We start from the raw sequence: 12,566 nt of genomic DNA, 5'->3' as shown, positions 1-12,566 counted from the left end.
CGCCTCGACAAGCGCAGTGGCTGCCGACATCGTCTTCCGAGCTCGTTTGGCTCCGGGGGGAGGGCTATGGGCCGTTGCCAGGGAGGCGCTGGCCACCCCTAAGGCCATTGGGGCGATTGGAGGAGGAGCTTGAGCATGGTGTATTTTTTTTAGAGTAAATTCCGGTTTTTACCCCCTATTTTGATATTTTTGACACTAATTACCCCATTTAGCCATATTTCATCCATTTTACCCAATTTAACAAAAGTTCTGCCACAATTTACCCTGTTTAAAATTTTGTGAGCGTTCTGACCGACATGTCCCAAATGTCAGGTCCACTTGGCATCCCACATCGACCGTTTTTTCCTGCCTATTTTCTTCCTGCTGGACCGGTCCTCCCAGCTTCTCCTTGACCGGGAACAGGACCAGCCCGATGGAGGTCGCTCGCGTCGCATCCAACGCACAACGCCCGAGTCGGCCGTGGGCCACGCTTGCCTCCAGTCGGTTCTTGCTTGTGTTGCTTGTCCCCTATCGATTGCATCGCCCGTCTAGGTTTCCAACCCACACACATGCTAGGCTCGCTCGAACCTTGGGTTGGGGATTGTCAGGCAGCGGTGATGATGACGGCGGTGGCGGCGATGAGTGCTGAGCGGCCGGCCATGCGATTTCACACCTCCTCGAGCAGGGTTGTATGGCCGCGGCATCCAAGCAAGAAATGACCCCGTGGAATCCGATGGCTCTGTCAAGCTCGCCGACGTTGGCATAGGCGCGTCCATGTACATGATCCCATCAGGCTGTGACCAGTTCATCTTACTACTTTGGCGACATAGCAGGGACCCCATGAGGATGTGCTCAGTTGATGGCAGGGCTATGGCGATGGCTGGTCCAACAAATTAGTGAGGTTGGTGAACAAACAATCCCTCTCAGTCGTACCCCATTCCACAAGATTTTGACCATATCTATCATAGCAATTTGTGTAGTCTGATATTTTCCCGACTCATGCATTAGCCGGCGAGGCGTTTCATTAGGACAGAATTAAGATGCTTATTGAAGATCATGTGTATACATGTCACCCTTCTGCAATGTGTAGGAGCTAAGAAAGGTGAAGACTGACAAGGTGTTTGTGCCGCTGCTTGTGTAGCCTGTCATTGCCACTGCCACTGCCACTGTTTGGTGTATTCTGTAGTTTGTGTAGTTGTGAACTAGTGAAGCTATCTATAAATGGGAAGCATTATTCAATCCTGTTTCCAACATGTGAATCCAGAGTAGTCTATAGCATATATTAATCAGTTTTGACAGTAGTGTGAAGCAGAAATACAATCTGTTTGGTAAAAGAGAGATAATTTGACAACATGATCCTTGAATAAGGAGACGAATTGACATCATGACCCACGGAACAAATAGGCAGAAATAGTTGTCATAACACAAATTTTTCGCATTTTATTTCCATGATCTGTTGCAAATAATAGAGAAGGATCTATTTTATAAATAATAGGAGAATACCATCAACTCCAAAAAATAGACAGGGTAAATAGGCACAACACAATTGGACCTGCCGGTTAGAATGCTCACAAAAAATTAAACAGGGTAAATTATGGCAACATTTCTACTAAATAGGGTAAAATGGATGAAATCCTGCTAAATGGGGTAATTAGTGTCAAAAATGTCAAAATAGGGGGTAAAAACCGGAATTTACTCTTTTTTTTATCCCCAACCTCTTCTTCGGCATGGGCGGCGACGCGTGGTAATTTCCAGCGGCGAAAAGCCGGCGGTAGTGGTCGGTGGGTTGGGGGAAGGGTCCGGGCTATCCATTCCGGCCGAACAAACAATCATCGGTGGCGGCGTTGGGGCACGGCGGATGGGGCCGTGTGAGACAGGGTGGCGCGTGGGGTGGGAGAAGGAAAGGCGCCAGTTTTAGTTTTACTCGACGGTCGCACGAGTGAGTTAATTTTGGGAGATTTGGAGGGATATTGAGAGTTGGAGTAAAAATTTACTCCACTATGACTTTTAGGGGATTGGCTAGGTGCGCTGTAAGGGGGTAAAACCAACTTTTTTACTCCCTTATGGACTTTAAGGGATCAATTAGAAATGCCTTAATGCATCTCCAACGCCAATCGGCAAATTTCCTCCCGCTTCCGTCCGCGGACAGGGACGGGAGCCGGCCATCAAATGCTACCCTATATGTCCGTTAGTAGAGGGCAATTTGCAATTCAAATAAAGTTTGATCCACACAGCGCGCCGGATCACACCAGCGCCGGATTGCATGCCCGATCACAGCCAAAAAGTGGCAAGTATGCTTAGTTTTTACGTCCCCAAATCCAATTCTTCCCTATCGTACCGACAATCCCAGCGATCTACTTCAGATCAAGGTGTCGTTGCCGCCGTGTAGGTAGCCTCCGTCGTGTCCTCATTGTCTGCCGCTATTAACTAATCTTTCTGCCGCTGCAACGTTTGGTAGCGGATGGATTGCACGATCATTCTTGCGCCTGCATCCAAAGAGGCCACATTCAAGCACAACATCTTGGCCTCGTCCGCTTTGACGCGGTGAGTTTGCCGCGTAGCCGAGATGATCTTTTGGGCTAGTATGATGCTCGGATCCTCTGGCACGTTCGCCACCTCCATCTCTGACATGTTCTCCTCGGTTCCGTGCATCGGCGGCAGAAGGAAGGAGAGGGTGTGAGAACATGTTTGATGGTCGGCGTTGGAGATGCCCTTATACATGATGCATTCCCCTTTCCTAATACAATGTAATGCTGTCTATTAATTGCAAACGAGATTTTACAAGAATAATTTAAAATATGTACTCCACATGGCAAGAAAATGTTTTGTGCCTTGACAATTACAACAGTTCGAAACAGAATCATCCTTGCAAGACCCAACCTTTACATATGGGGTATGAATGCATGCCTAGTTCTGGAATGAAACTAACTAGCAGCTCACACCAGATCAGTACAACTGGATATGTCGAAACCATGTAATCCGGTTACTGGCCAGCGATCACCTGGTAACCGACCAGCCGGCTTGTTTGGGGAAATTGCCGGAACCCGGAATTATGATCCTTGGACATAGCTTCTCTATAGACCCATCTGGTGGCCCCTCAATGTGACATAGCTTAATCTCATACAGTGTTGGCCATAATTTTCCGGTCACTGCAAGTGCCGAAAGGGTTCATCATGGTTCCCAGATTTTAGAATCTAAGAGGCCTGGCAACAAACAGAGAAATGCGAGCACTAGAACTCACCGAACAATCTGCGGTTGTCTTCATCCCAAGCTATACCATTTAGAACGTCATGAGCCTGGATTATGAAACAGATCGGTGTCATGTAACCATCACTATGAGATTTGGATAACAAGATCTTGTGTGCGTTCATGCAAATTGAACAAAATGTAACTCACTCCAACAAGCATGATAAAAAAAGGAGATCACAGAATGAGGAAACATCCAAGCACAATATTAACAAGTAAACCATAAACCACTCACCATATTACCTGAATTCAGTGAGTGATGCCTGCATGAACCACATCAATAATTATTTCAGAAACAGCTACTACAAAAATAGAAATATGTATGAATAGTCTCAACTGATGGTAATATAAATAGAGAAACATAAGCTATTTATGTGCAACATACCTCAGCTCATGAAGAAAAACCCAACCCACCACTATGCCACTATCAGGGGAAATTATAGCGATGCAATCTGTCTACATGTCATAGCTTGGAATACTCAGAATTGCAGCACAGTATTACAACAAATTGGTAGGGCTGCTGACGACTTATGGTAAATGGAACCAATAACCAGTTGAAGTGGCAAACTAATACTAGTATTTGTCATTGCTCTAATCAATTTCACTTTCATTCCACAGTCGACTAGAAAAAAAATATGTCTTCCATTAAATCCGAGCCAATGTTTTTTTGCCAAAGAAAAATTGACCAATTTTCATTTCTACCAATGGCCTATTTCGCAGTACCAATCACCAATCCCCAAAAGGGCGACACACAAGGAAAATCGTTAAATCTTAGTAAAAATTGAGGCATGCCACTTCATCACATTTTGTGAAACCCTTTATCCACATTTTGTCTGGATCAAGCATTTACGGATGACACAACGGAATGATGTGGCAACAATATTCTAATGGAAAATGTTCTGGCCCTCCAGCCCTTGATGAACATATTAGTTAATAAAAAATTAAAATTGGTACTCTAGAATGACTATTCAGCATTTCAAGGAAGGAGGAAGTAGACAACTAACCTTGAAGACATTTGCCCATACTTCACCGTTTATGTATTCAAGTTCATTAAGATACCTAACGTCATTATCTTGATATTTCACAGGCACCATCCTCATGACTACATCCCAGGAAATGCCAAATATAAGAGACGGAAGTCTGAAAGCTAGAAGAACCTCAAGCACAATGAATGATTACCCTGATGAGACTCTGGATCTATCTGGTACAAAGTTGAGGTACCATCACTGCCGAAAACAACCTTCCCATCTGTAGCTAGCCCCCACCCATCACGCATTTTGTGGGAAAAACTACCACACTTCACAAGACAACATATTAACTAGACACCCAATACATTAGTAAAAAATGACGGTAAATGAGCAGGAAATAAAAGGAGTGCCCTATGTTTGGTACAGTTAATTGCATCAGTCACCGTTCAAATATCTGTAGGGCTGATAGCAAATGCATATTTCACAAAATGAGCACCCCCCCCCCCCCCCCCCGCCCCGCGCAAACAATTCATATCCAGAATATGTGTGAGCTTAACATCACTGGCTGGGAGTTCACAACAGAAACATGTAAACCATCATGTGTTACTATATCAAGCAGATAACAGGGGCAGGAACATACTTTACTAAAGTTGTGTCGATCGTACGTAAATCCAACATTCGTCAACCAAGTAAGTTGAACCAATCTACAGACGGAAGTAAAATAATAAATGAGATAAGGCCGTACATGACAGAATATAAGCAAATAACTACCTATATTCAAGATAGCAATTGTTGTGCAAAGACTCTGAAACAAAATTGAGGTTAATCTAGCAACCTATCGCCGAGAAGTGTTAGACCTTCTCCAAACATTTTCCCGTCCATTTGGTGCAGAACTAAAACCTGAGAAATGGCAAAGTGATAAGCAACAAGTTCTGTTGTACTCCCTCCGTCCCAAAACAAGTGTCGCTGGTTTAGTACAACTTTGCAGTAACTCAGCGACACTTATTTTGGCACAGAGGGAGTAGTTCAGTGCAGAATGAATAGCAGAGGTCGGATATGTGGCAAACATTAGACTATGCTAAGATAAATATGATAAGAGAAGTATTTATCGTACCTTTCCTGTCTGAAGATCAACCTTTCGCACGGATGACTGTTGAACAACCAAGAGGGAGATACATATTTAGTGATTTTAGAGAATCAATTAATGATACAAGAAAAAGAAACACACATGCAGCATAAAAGGATTATGCATCGATCATGTATAGGTTCTTACATAGCTCGGAGTAGTTGCTACGTGGGAGTCATCGAAACCAACAGCAGTCAACTAAAAGTACAACTAACTGACTGCCACTGTCATTTTAATCAAACCAAGAGAGCTTCAGACCGTATACTGAATATGAACCTAATCTGCTAGTGGTATAGAAACATCATCGCTGGAGGGATTTATCTAGGGAAAGATTACATGGAGGAAAGATATGAAGTCAGCAAGAAGGGAAACATTTACCCTGCCAAAAAGGCCAGTGGACTCGAAAAGAGTGTCATTTCCTCCATACAAGAGGCCCTGCAATGCAAACACAATATGGAGATTAGATCCTCATTTCTTCCAACCTATATCATATATAAAACTCACCAATACATTATTTGTAGTAACATGCCAGACAATTTGCACGATTTCTTTGCATTGAACGTCAGGCTTAATAACACAAACAAATAAACTTCAGGCCTAATAATCACTGAGAGACATACTACTACTTAGTATACTTACTAGTACTAAACTAGTACAGTAAGTACATACTATAGTAATCACACAAGTGGTTAGGAAGTAATTCCACACGGGAGGCCATGGGATGGGAATAGGATCAATGGCAAAGAAGCGTAGGTACCTCTGTGAAGGCCTCCAGATCGTGAGGGTACTCGCGCATCAGGTCGAACGAGTAGAACCTGGTGGCGAGCGTAGCAGTTGGTGGGAGCCCGAGGAGGGTGAGGAGCGTGGCAGGGATAATGAAGATAAGTACCGGGTGCCGGACGAGGAGCGGCGGCATGCTGGCAGCGTCGGGGAAAATCGATGCGACTCAAAGCGTCGACGGCAGCGAATATGCATGTTAGAATCTATATGTATCTATTCATATCTATATCTATATCTATATCTATATGTATCTATCTATCTATCTATAATTATACTTATACTAATTATGCACTACTAATAAAAAAATAGAAACCATTGATTTTGTGGGTCTGAATTATATGGTTCAGATCTAATATTTCCCCCCCTTAGGGATAGTGAAAGCGCAAGTTTACTCTCACGCCGGTGGTGGTGGTGGTGGGGGGGGGGGGGGGGGATGAGAGAGTTTTAAAAATTCATCAAACTCTGATGAAGTTGACGAAATTTAGAGCGAGGAAATAGCAACGGAAGCGAAACTAAGTCACCAGACAAACATAAGACATGCACACATGAAACACACAAATGAAGAACATGCAATCATACAGTCATTCAAGCACGAGGAAGATGAACTGAAGAATTGGAGTACAACAAGATGAAAATATTCAGTTCAAGTTCTGCACAGGATAGATCACAAATTCTTACGCAACGGAACAACGTAAAGGTAAGGGTTGAGGAATTTGAAATCAGGTAGGCTCGATGAAGACACAACGATTTGGTAGACCAATTCTAGTTGTTGGATCAACTGTACGTCTGGTTGGGGCAGTTGAGCGTGAGTCTGAAGACACTTAGTCCTCACCATATTCCTCTTGAGCCAAGGTCACTTAGACTTCGCATAATCATTCGTGGTAAGTCTTCAAGGTAGATATTTAATCCATCGCACAAATTTAGGATACCACGCATATGTTGCAACACATCAATAAACGCTGGGACAATAAACATAGCAGTGATGTCTACAGTGAAAACGGTAAATGGACAGGGTCCTGAGAAAACGTCTCTGGTACTGGGGCACACTCTTCTTCTATCGGGGGAAGCGGATTGACTAGACGATGAATGCGTCTCTCCTGGTCGGGCCTCAGTGTTCTGCCGATGGCGATCTGAGGATTTAAATCAGCGAGGCTCCGGAGATAACCCATTACCCGCTAGGTTAAACGCTCTTGAGCGATAACATACTGGGCAAGGTTAGCCACTACTGGGTCTCTCTCAATTCGTCCACCGGGAAAAGATGCTACTTCTCCGGGTGCTGCACGACTCGGGAAGTAATAATACCCTCGTTCGCTGGCATAGGGTACCGCGAATCGAAGGCGAGCAAGCGCTTCGTACGCAGCAGCTTCTATGACCATTTGCATAGTTGGCATAGATTTTCCCACGAAGGAGACTTCTGTTGGGTCTTGGTTTGGGTTTGCGGGAGGGATGTGCACCACTGCCCAATATTTCGAGGTAGATGGGGTGATCCTCGATTTGAGCAACTCGTACTGGGGTGGATGGGTAGAACTCATTGTACTGCAGGTAAAGTCCCACAATATTTTAACGAAACTACCTGGGGTTGCATCTGGAGTTCTCAGATAAATACTAGGGCTCGGCATGGCAAAGAAATGGCTGTGAGGGTTGTGCACGAGGAAAGGGATGCTTGGTAAGGTCACGAGGTGGCCTTTTATATAGCATCTGGGCTGGGTCATTTATCACGGCGAGGGGCAACTAGTTTGTCGGTTCTGCTCTATGGGGTCGGGGTCATTGCCACAGATATACATATCTCACAAAAGTGATGTATTACTGTGGGTGTCGTCGGGGTGGTTCTTGGCAGCTACGCCCGGAATTAAAAATGCAACCGTGCGCCAACATACTTATGCATGGCCACTATTAAAAATAGGGGTGCACCAGCAAACATCATTTAATTATGGCAATACAAGATCACACAATTACAGGGCGTGGACATAATAAGACTCGGTACTACTCGAGTGACTTAGTCTACCTCGTTTATATCTAAGCGGGCGTGTCTTGTGGACATCGAGGCTTCTACTCGGGTTTCACCGTCGGGGTTAGCTGGATGGGGTTGAGGAGCTGCAGGGTCGGGGTAGCGATGATGACCATCACGAGGGTTGTTGGCCACGATCCCGTTGGAGCGTGTTCCCAAAAGGCGACGAAGCACTTCTGGGGACACCAAAGCATTTTGGTCGATGGCTAGGGCAGACCTCAAGGACTCGATTGGTTGTCCGAACAACACGACTGGGTTGTCGGCGTCGGGCTCATCTTCTCCTCTTGCCGGGGCTCGGCGAATCAGTCCTCCACGAGCTGCGATCAGATCAAGGGTGATTTGATCGAACAGTTCCTCCAGTGCACTTACATAGCGCACCAGATGCAACAATGCAGGGTCCGTCTCGTGATGTCCGTTGGCAACCTAGGGTGGTCTACCATACCCGTCACGGCTGGGGTAGTAGTAGAACGAGCGACAGTTAACTCTGGGCGACAAGTGCCGGAGTTGAACTATAGCCTCTCGAGCAGCTAGTTGGATGGCTTGTGGCTCAAAGGAAGTTGTCCTTCCGGTGAACCTGTAGGGGCGTTCTGGCGATAGTCCCCTACCATAGACGTGCACAGTGGCCCAGAATTGATGGCTCTCACCGCTCATGGGCCCTTGGTATACAACATACTCTGGGGGCTCTTCTAATGCAAAGGCACGGTGGGTGAGGTTTGCTAGCACAGTCACAAAACCTCCAATGTTGGTTGCTGTGGTCTCATTGTGAACAATGGGTCCGGGCATTATAGCTTGGTTTGGGGTAGAGGCTGTGTTGTGCTGGGTCGAGGCTAGCGTGCCCTTTTTATAGAAAAAGGGGACGGAGTCTTCCTTCGCACGCTTGCGAAAGGGACAATTTAGGTGTCAGTCACTGGCACGTGATCGACAGGCTAGGCTGATAGGTTGGGCACCGACTGCCAAAAGGTGTCGGGGTCACTGTGTGGCTATCATACACGAGAAGCTTGGTCGGGGTTAGGTTAAGGTCTGGTGGGTTGATTAACCTAGGTTTGTTGACCTGGCCAAGATAGGATTATCCAATGGTCAGCCTGGCTCTGATACCAAGGTTGTCAGGACCAGAATTTCAGGATATTAATTTCCCAAAAATGGCCCTTGTGCTCACCAGCCCCAGGATTACTCTTAGCTGATGAGACACCAACTTGATACAGAAACTCCAAGCAAAATACAAAATGTGTAGTACAAGACCATTCTGGCCTATGAGTACAACAAATGGTTTCTAGTGGTTGATGGCGGAAGCGGTTTGTGGTACATCAGCGTCTATGGGACTCCATTTCCCACAGGAACAGCTGACCTGGATAACTCCTATCTTCGCGAGGCTGCTATCACCATTGCGTAGGTTCCGGGGCTGTCATCGCAACACTCCTCTCCATGCAAGAAATTTGGCCAAGACAATAGCTAGGGACAAGCCAGTGAGTACTTTGAATGTACTCGCAAACATTCTGAACGCAAGTATGATATAACAAATGATAATCATGCTCTGAAATATTTTATGCTCACAACGTCAGTCACTAAATAAGAATCCAAGATGCACACAAGTAGGTTATTCACATACAACATGAACATGCAATAAGGGAGTAGAAATAGGATGCACCGATCGGGTGTATGAAGCGATGCCTCGAAAGGATAATAATATAAAGCATGCCTCAGTCGGGAGTCTGAGCGACGCCACATAAAGGGCTTATAAAGGAAATAAGTAGCAAACATGCCACAGTCGGGCGTCTGTGCGACACCACATAAAGGGCTTATAGGGTAAGTAAGTAACAAGCATGCCACAGTCGGGCGTCTCAGTGACACCACATAAAGGGCTTATAAAGTAAATGAATAACAAGCATGCCACAGTCGGGCGTCTCAGCGACACCACATAAAGGGCTTATCAAGTAAATGAATAACAAGCATGCCACGGTCGGGCGTCTCCGCCACACCTCATAAAGGGCTTATATGAGAGTAGTCACAGTGAATATCCAGGAGGTAGAACCGTCCCAGGGATACTCAATAATTCAAATAATGTAAATGGTTAGTCCACAATAATAGTCATCGTAATCATCATAAGTCATAATTCATGATCCACGTTCTGATTTAGCAGTTTTTCCTCCGTAGGCCGACACTAAGACCGACACTTGACCCGTCCTAGACTGTAGTCCTTAACCATGGACACGGCTATTCGAATAGATATAATCTCTACAGAGGGTGTACTCTTTACCCACGAGTAACGGATTCCTTTAGTCCATCGGGACTAATTCCGTCTACGGTCTTTTACTTGAAAACACGCCTGACCGCACACACCAGCCTGACTTACCGGTGTCTGGAATCACCCACGACAACCGTTAAGAGAAACTCTAAGTGGGGAGGCTACAACCTCGATTAGCATGGGATAACAAAATTTATAACGCGCGCAAACTAGGGGAGCTACCCCCTCAGCTCCAACCGAAAACACCCATGCCCCCAGACCAGGTGGCATGCCTACCGGATGCAGCCGGTATCTTCCACCATGGCCTCTCTATACGGTGTGTGCTAGGAAGGGGTTGACAACTTACTGAACCGTACCCTACCTATGGCAGGGACAAGTGGTAGTACGAAACAAGTATGGGGGTTACTGGAACAAGACTCGATCTATGGTCGACTCAGGAGGTTAAATCATTTCCTGCATGATAAGCATAAGAAATATATTTCACACCAATCAGACAGAATCACCACTCATCATACCTCACCATGCCTTACCGGACAGAACTCTCTCGACGAAGAACTAGAGACAAGCTCGTGTCTACCCAAGATAGAGACTTTCCCGGATTCCTTCCGGTAGGCATGAACGACATACGAGGGTGATTACTATCACAACATATTAAATTCCAACAGCACGGAGTCATCAATATGCACTCATGAGTATGATCATGTCATCACATAAAATAACGAATACTCCGAGTCAAGGTGGTGTTGTAACCGTATCAAACAACACGCAACAATATTATGCTAGGGTTCAAAATGCTTGCCTTCAAGAGTATGCAAGTGGGGGTGCACTTTTTGAAGGTTGCCTCCCTCTCCAAAATCCTATTTAAGAAAAATTCAAATTAACACATAGTTTCAAAACAACACAAAAAAGTTGTTTGAATTTTTTTCAAATAAATATGAAAATAAACTAGACAAAATTTGAGAAACAACAGAAAAATAATCAAATCAATTGAACTTGTATTTAAAAAGTTATAGCCAGTCAAAGTTTAGTCAAAATCTGTTTTTTAATAAAAATCAGAAAAAGAGAACGTTTCGGGGAGCTTACGCTTTTCTTTTAGCGAAGACGTATTCAGTGGAGTACGCTTCCACTTAAGCCAGCGCCACTGTCGCTGTGTCGCTGACAGTGGGTCCCTTGGGCCCACTGGTCAGGTTTGACCAGTTGCCCGCGCCTCCTTCCTCCTCTGGCCGGACAGAGGCGGGGCTCCGGCGATCGCCGTCGACGAACGGCGGCTCCCCACGGGGTCCCGAGGGCAGGGATGGATCCGCCAGTCCAGGGCGGTCCTCCCAGTGGTCGAAGGGCTGGCGGGGACGAAGGGAGTCGCCAGCGGCGAGCTCCCCGGCGGACGGTGGCTTCGGGGGGATTGGGGTCTCGAGCTACGGTGGCTCCCGATCGTGTTTGAGAGGTGGGGTGGCTCCGCAAGATCAAGGGGGAGAGGATGGTGGTGCTGGAAGGACAAGGGAGGCCCTGCTTGCGACGTTCGGCACCGGAGCATGGCGGCGGCCGAACTGATCGGAGACGAGGAAGAAAGCCTCCCTCTGTCGATTGCTGGCCGTGGGGGCTCTAGAGGGACGGCCTGAGGTCGCCTGAGGGTCTGGACGAGCTCGGGGGCTCCTTTTATAGGCGGTCAAGGTCGGTTCCGCGGCGGCCGGGGATAAGATCGCCGAGTTCCTTCGTCCCATTGCCAAGGGGCGCGTGGCGGCGACGGGCGCTAGCGGACGTGCTCGCAGATAAGCTTGGGCTGTTCCAGGGGCAGCTGGCGGGCTGGAGTGTCTCGGGCGGCGCCGTCCATGGCAGAGGCTGGCGGGCGGCAGTGGCGGCTTGCGGTGGCGGTGCTGTGGGGTACCAGGAGGGGGCCAGGGCGGCTCTGTGACAAGGGAGGGGTCGGAGCTCGCTGGCTGCGAGCGGGAATGGATCAAAACGAACGCGGGGAGGCGGTAATGAGACGCGGCGACTCGGGTGCACACACATGCAAAACGCGCGCTCTGGCCGCGCCCAGAGCACGCACACCATGTGTTCGGCAAAATGCCAAGGCATGCCAGGAGGCTTGGATGAGGCTGGTAGTTAACAGGTTTAGGTTAGTGGAGGCTAGCAGATTAGTGGACAAGGTGTTGGGGATCGTAGCAGAAATTTAAAATTTTCTACGCATCACCAAGATCAATCTATGGAGTAATCTAGCAA

At 46.8% G+C, this 12,566-nt stretch overlaps 1 protein-coding gene across 1 annotated transcript; it reads right to left on the bottom strand.

Annotated features, from left to right (window-relative positions):
- Positions 1 to 2,766: 2,766 nt before the first annotated feature.
- On the bottom strand, positions 2,767 to 6,266 carry LOC147957366 (glutaminyl-peptide cyclotransferase-like). Its single transcript, XM_087531394.1, has 11 exons — positions 6,077 to 6,266; positions 5,698 to 5,754; positions 5,308 to 5,343; positions 5,029 to 5,093; positions 4,834 to 4,897; positions 4,405 to 4,522; positions 4,230 to 4,327; positions 3,611 to 3,681; positions 3,461 to 3,488; positions 3,221 to 3,275; positions 2,767 to 3,128 (listed from the first exon to the last, which is right to left on the bottom strand). The coding sequence occupies exons 1-11, from the start codon at positions 6,233 to 6,235 to the stop codon at positions 2,977 to 2,979; spliced, it is 903 nt and encodes a 300-aa protein (XP_087387520.1). The 5' UTR covers positions 6,236 to 6,266; the 3' UTR covers positions 2,767 to 2,976.
- Positions 6,267 to 12,566: the final 6,300 nt, after the last annotated feature.

This window comes from Triticum urartu, chromosome 7A (genome assembly GCF_056163025.1).
Source record: "Triticum urartu cultivar PI428250 chromosome 7A, HENAU_Tu73, whole genome shotgun sequence".
Classification (NCBI taxonomy): Eukaryota; Viridiplantae; Streptophyta; class Magnoliopsida; order Poales; family Poaceae; genus Triticum; species Triticum urartu.
The sequence above is the reverse complement of the archived record's forward strand: the minus strand, read 5'-3'. Positions and strand labels throughout refer to the sequence as shown.

What these genes read in the sequence shown, in the direction of transcription:
- LOC147957366 (XM_087531394.1), bottom strand. Translation starts at nt 6,235, where the DNA reads ATGCCGCCGCTCCTCGTCCGGCACCCGGTACTTATCTTCATTATCCCT. An exon ending in TATGGGCAAATGTCTTCAAG is followed by an intron (nt 3,682 to 4,229) that starts GTTAGTTGTCTA and finishes TATGACATGTAG; the next exon opens with ACAGATTGCATCGCTATAAT. An exon ending in AGACAACCGCAGATTGTTCG is followed by an intron (nt 3,129 to 3,220) that starts GTGAGTTCTAGT and finishes CGGCACTTGCAG; the next exon opens with TGACCGGAAAATTATGGCCA.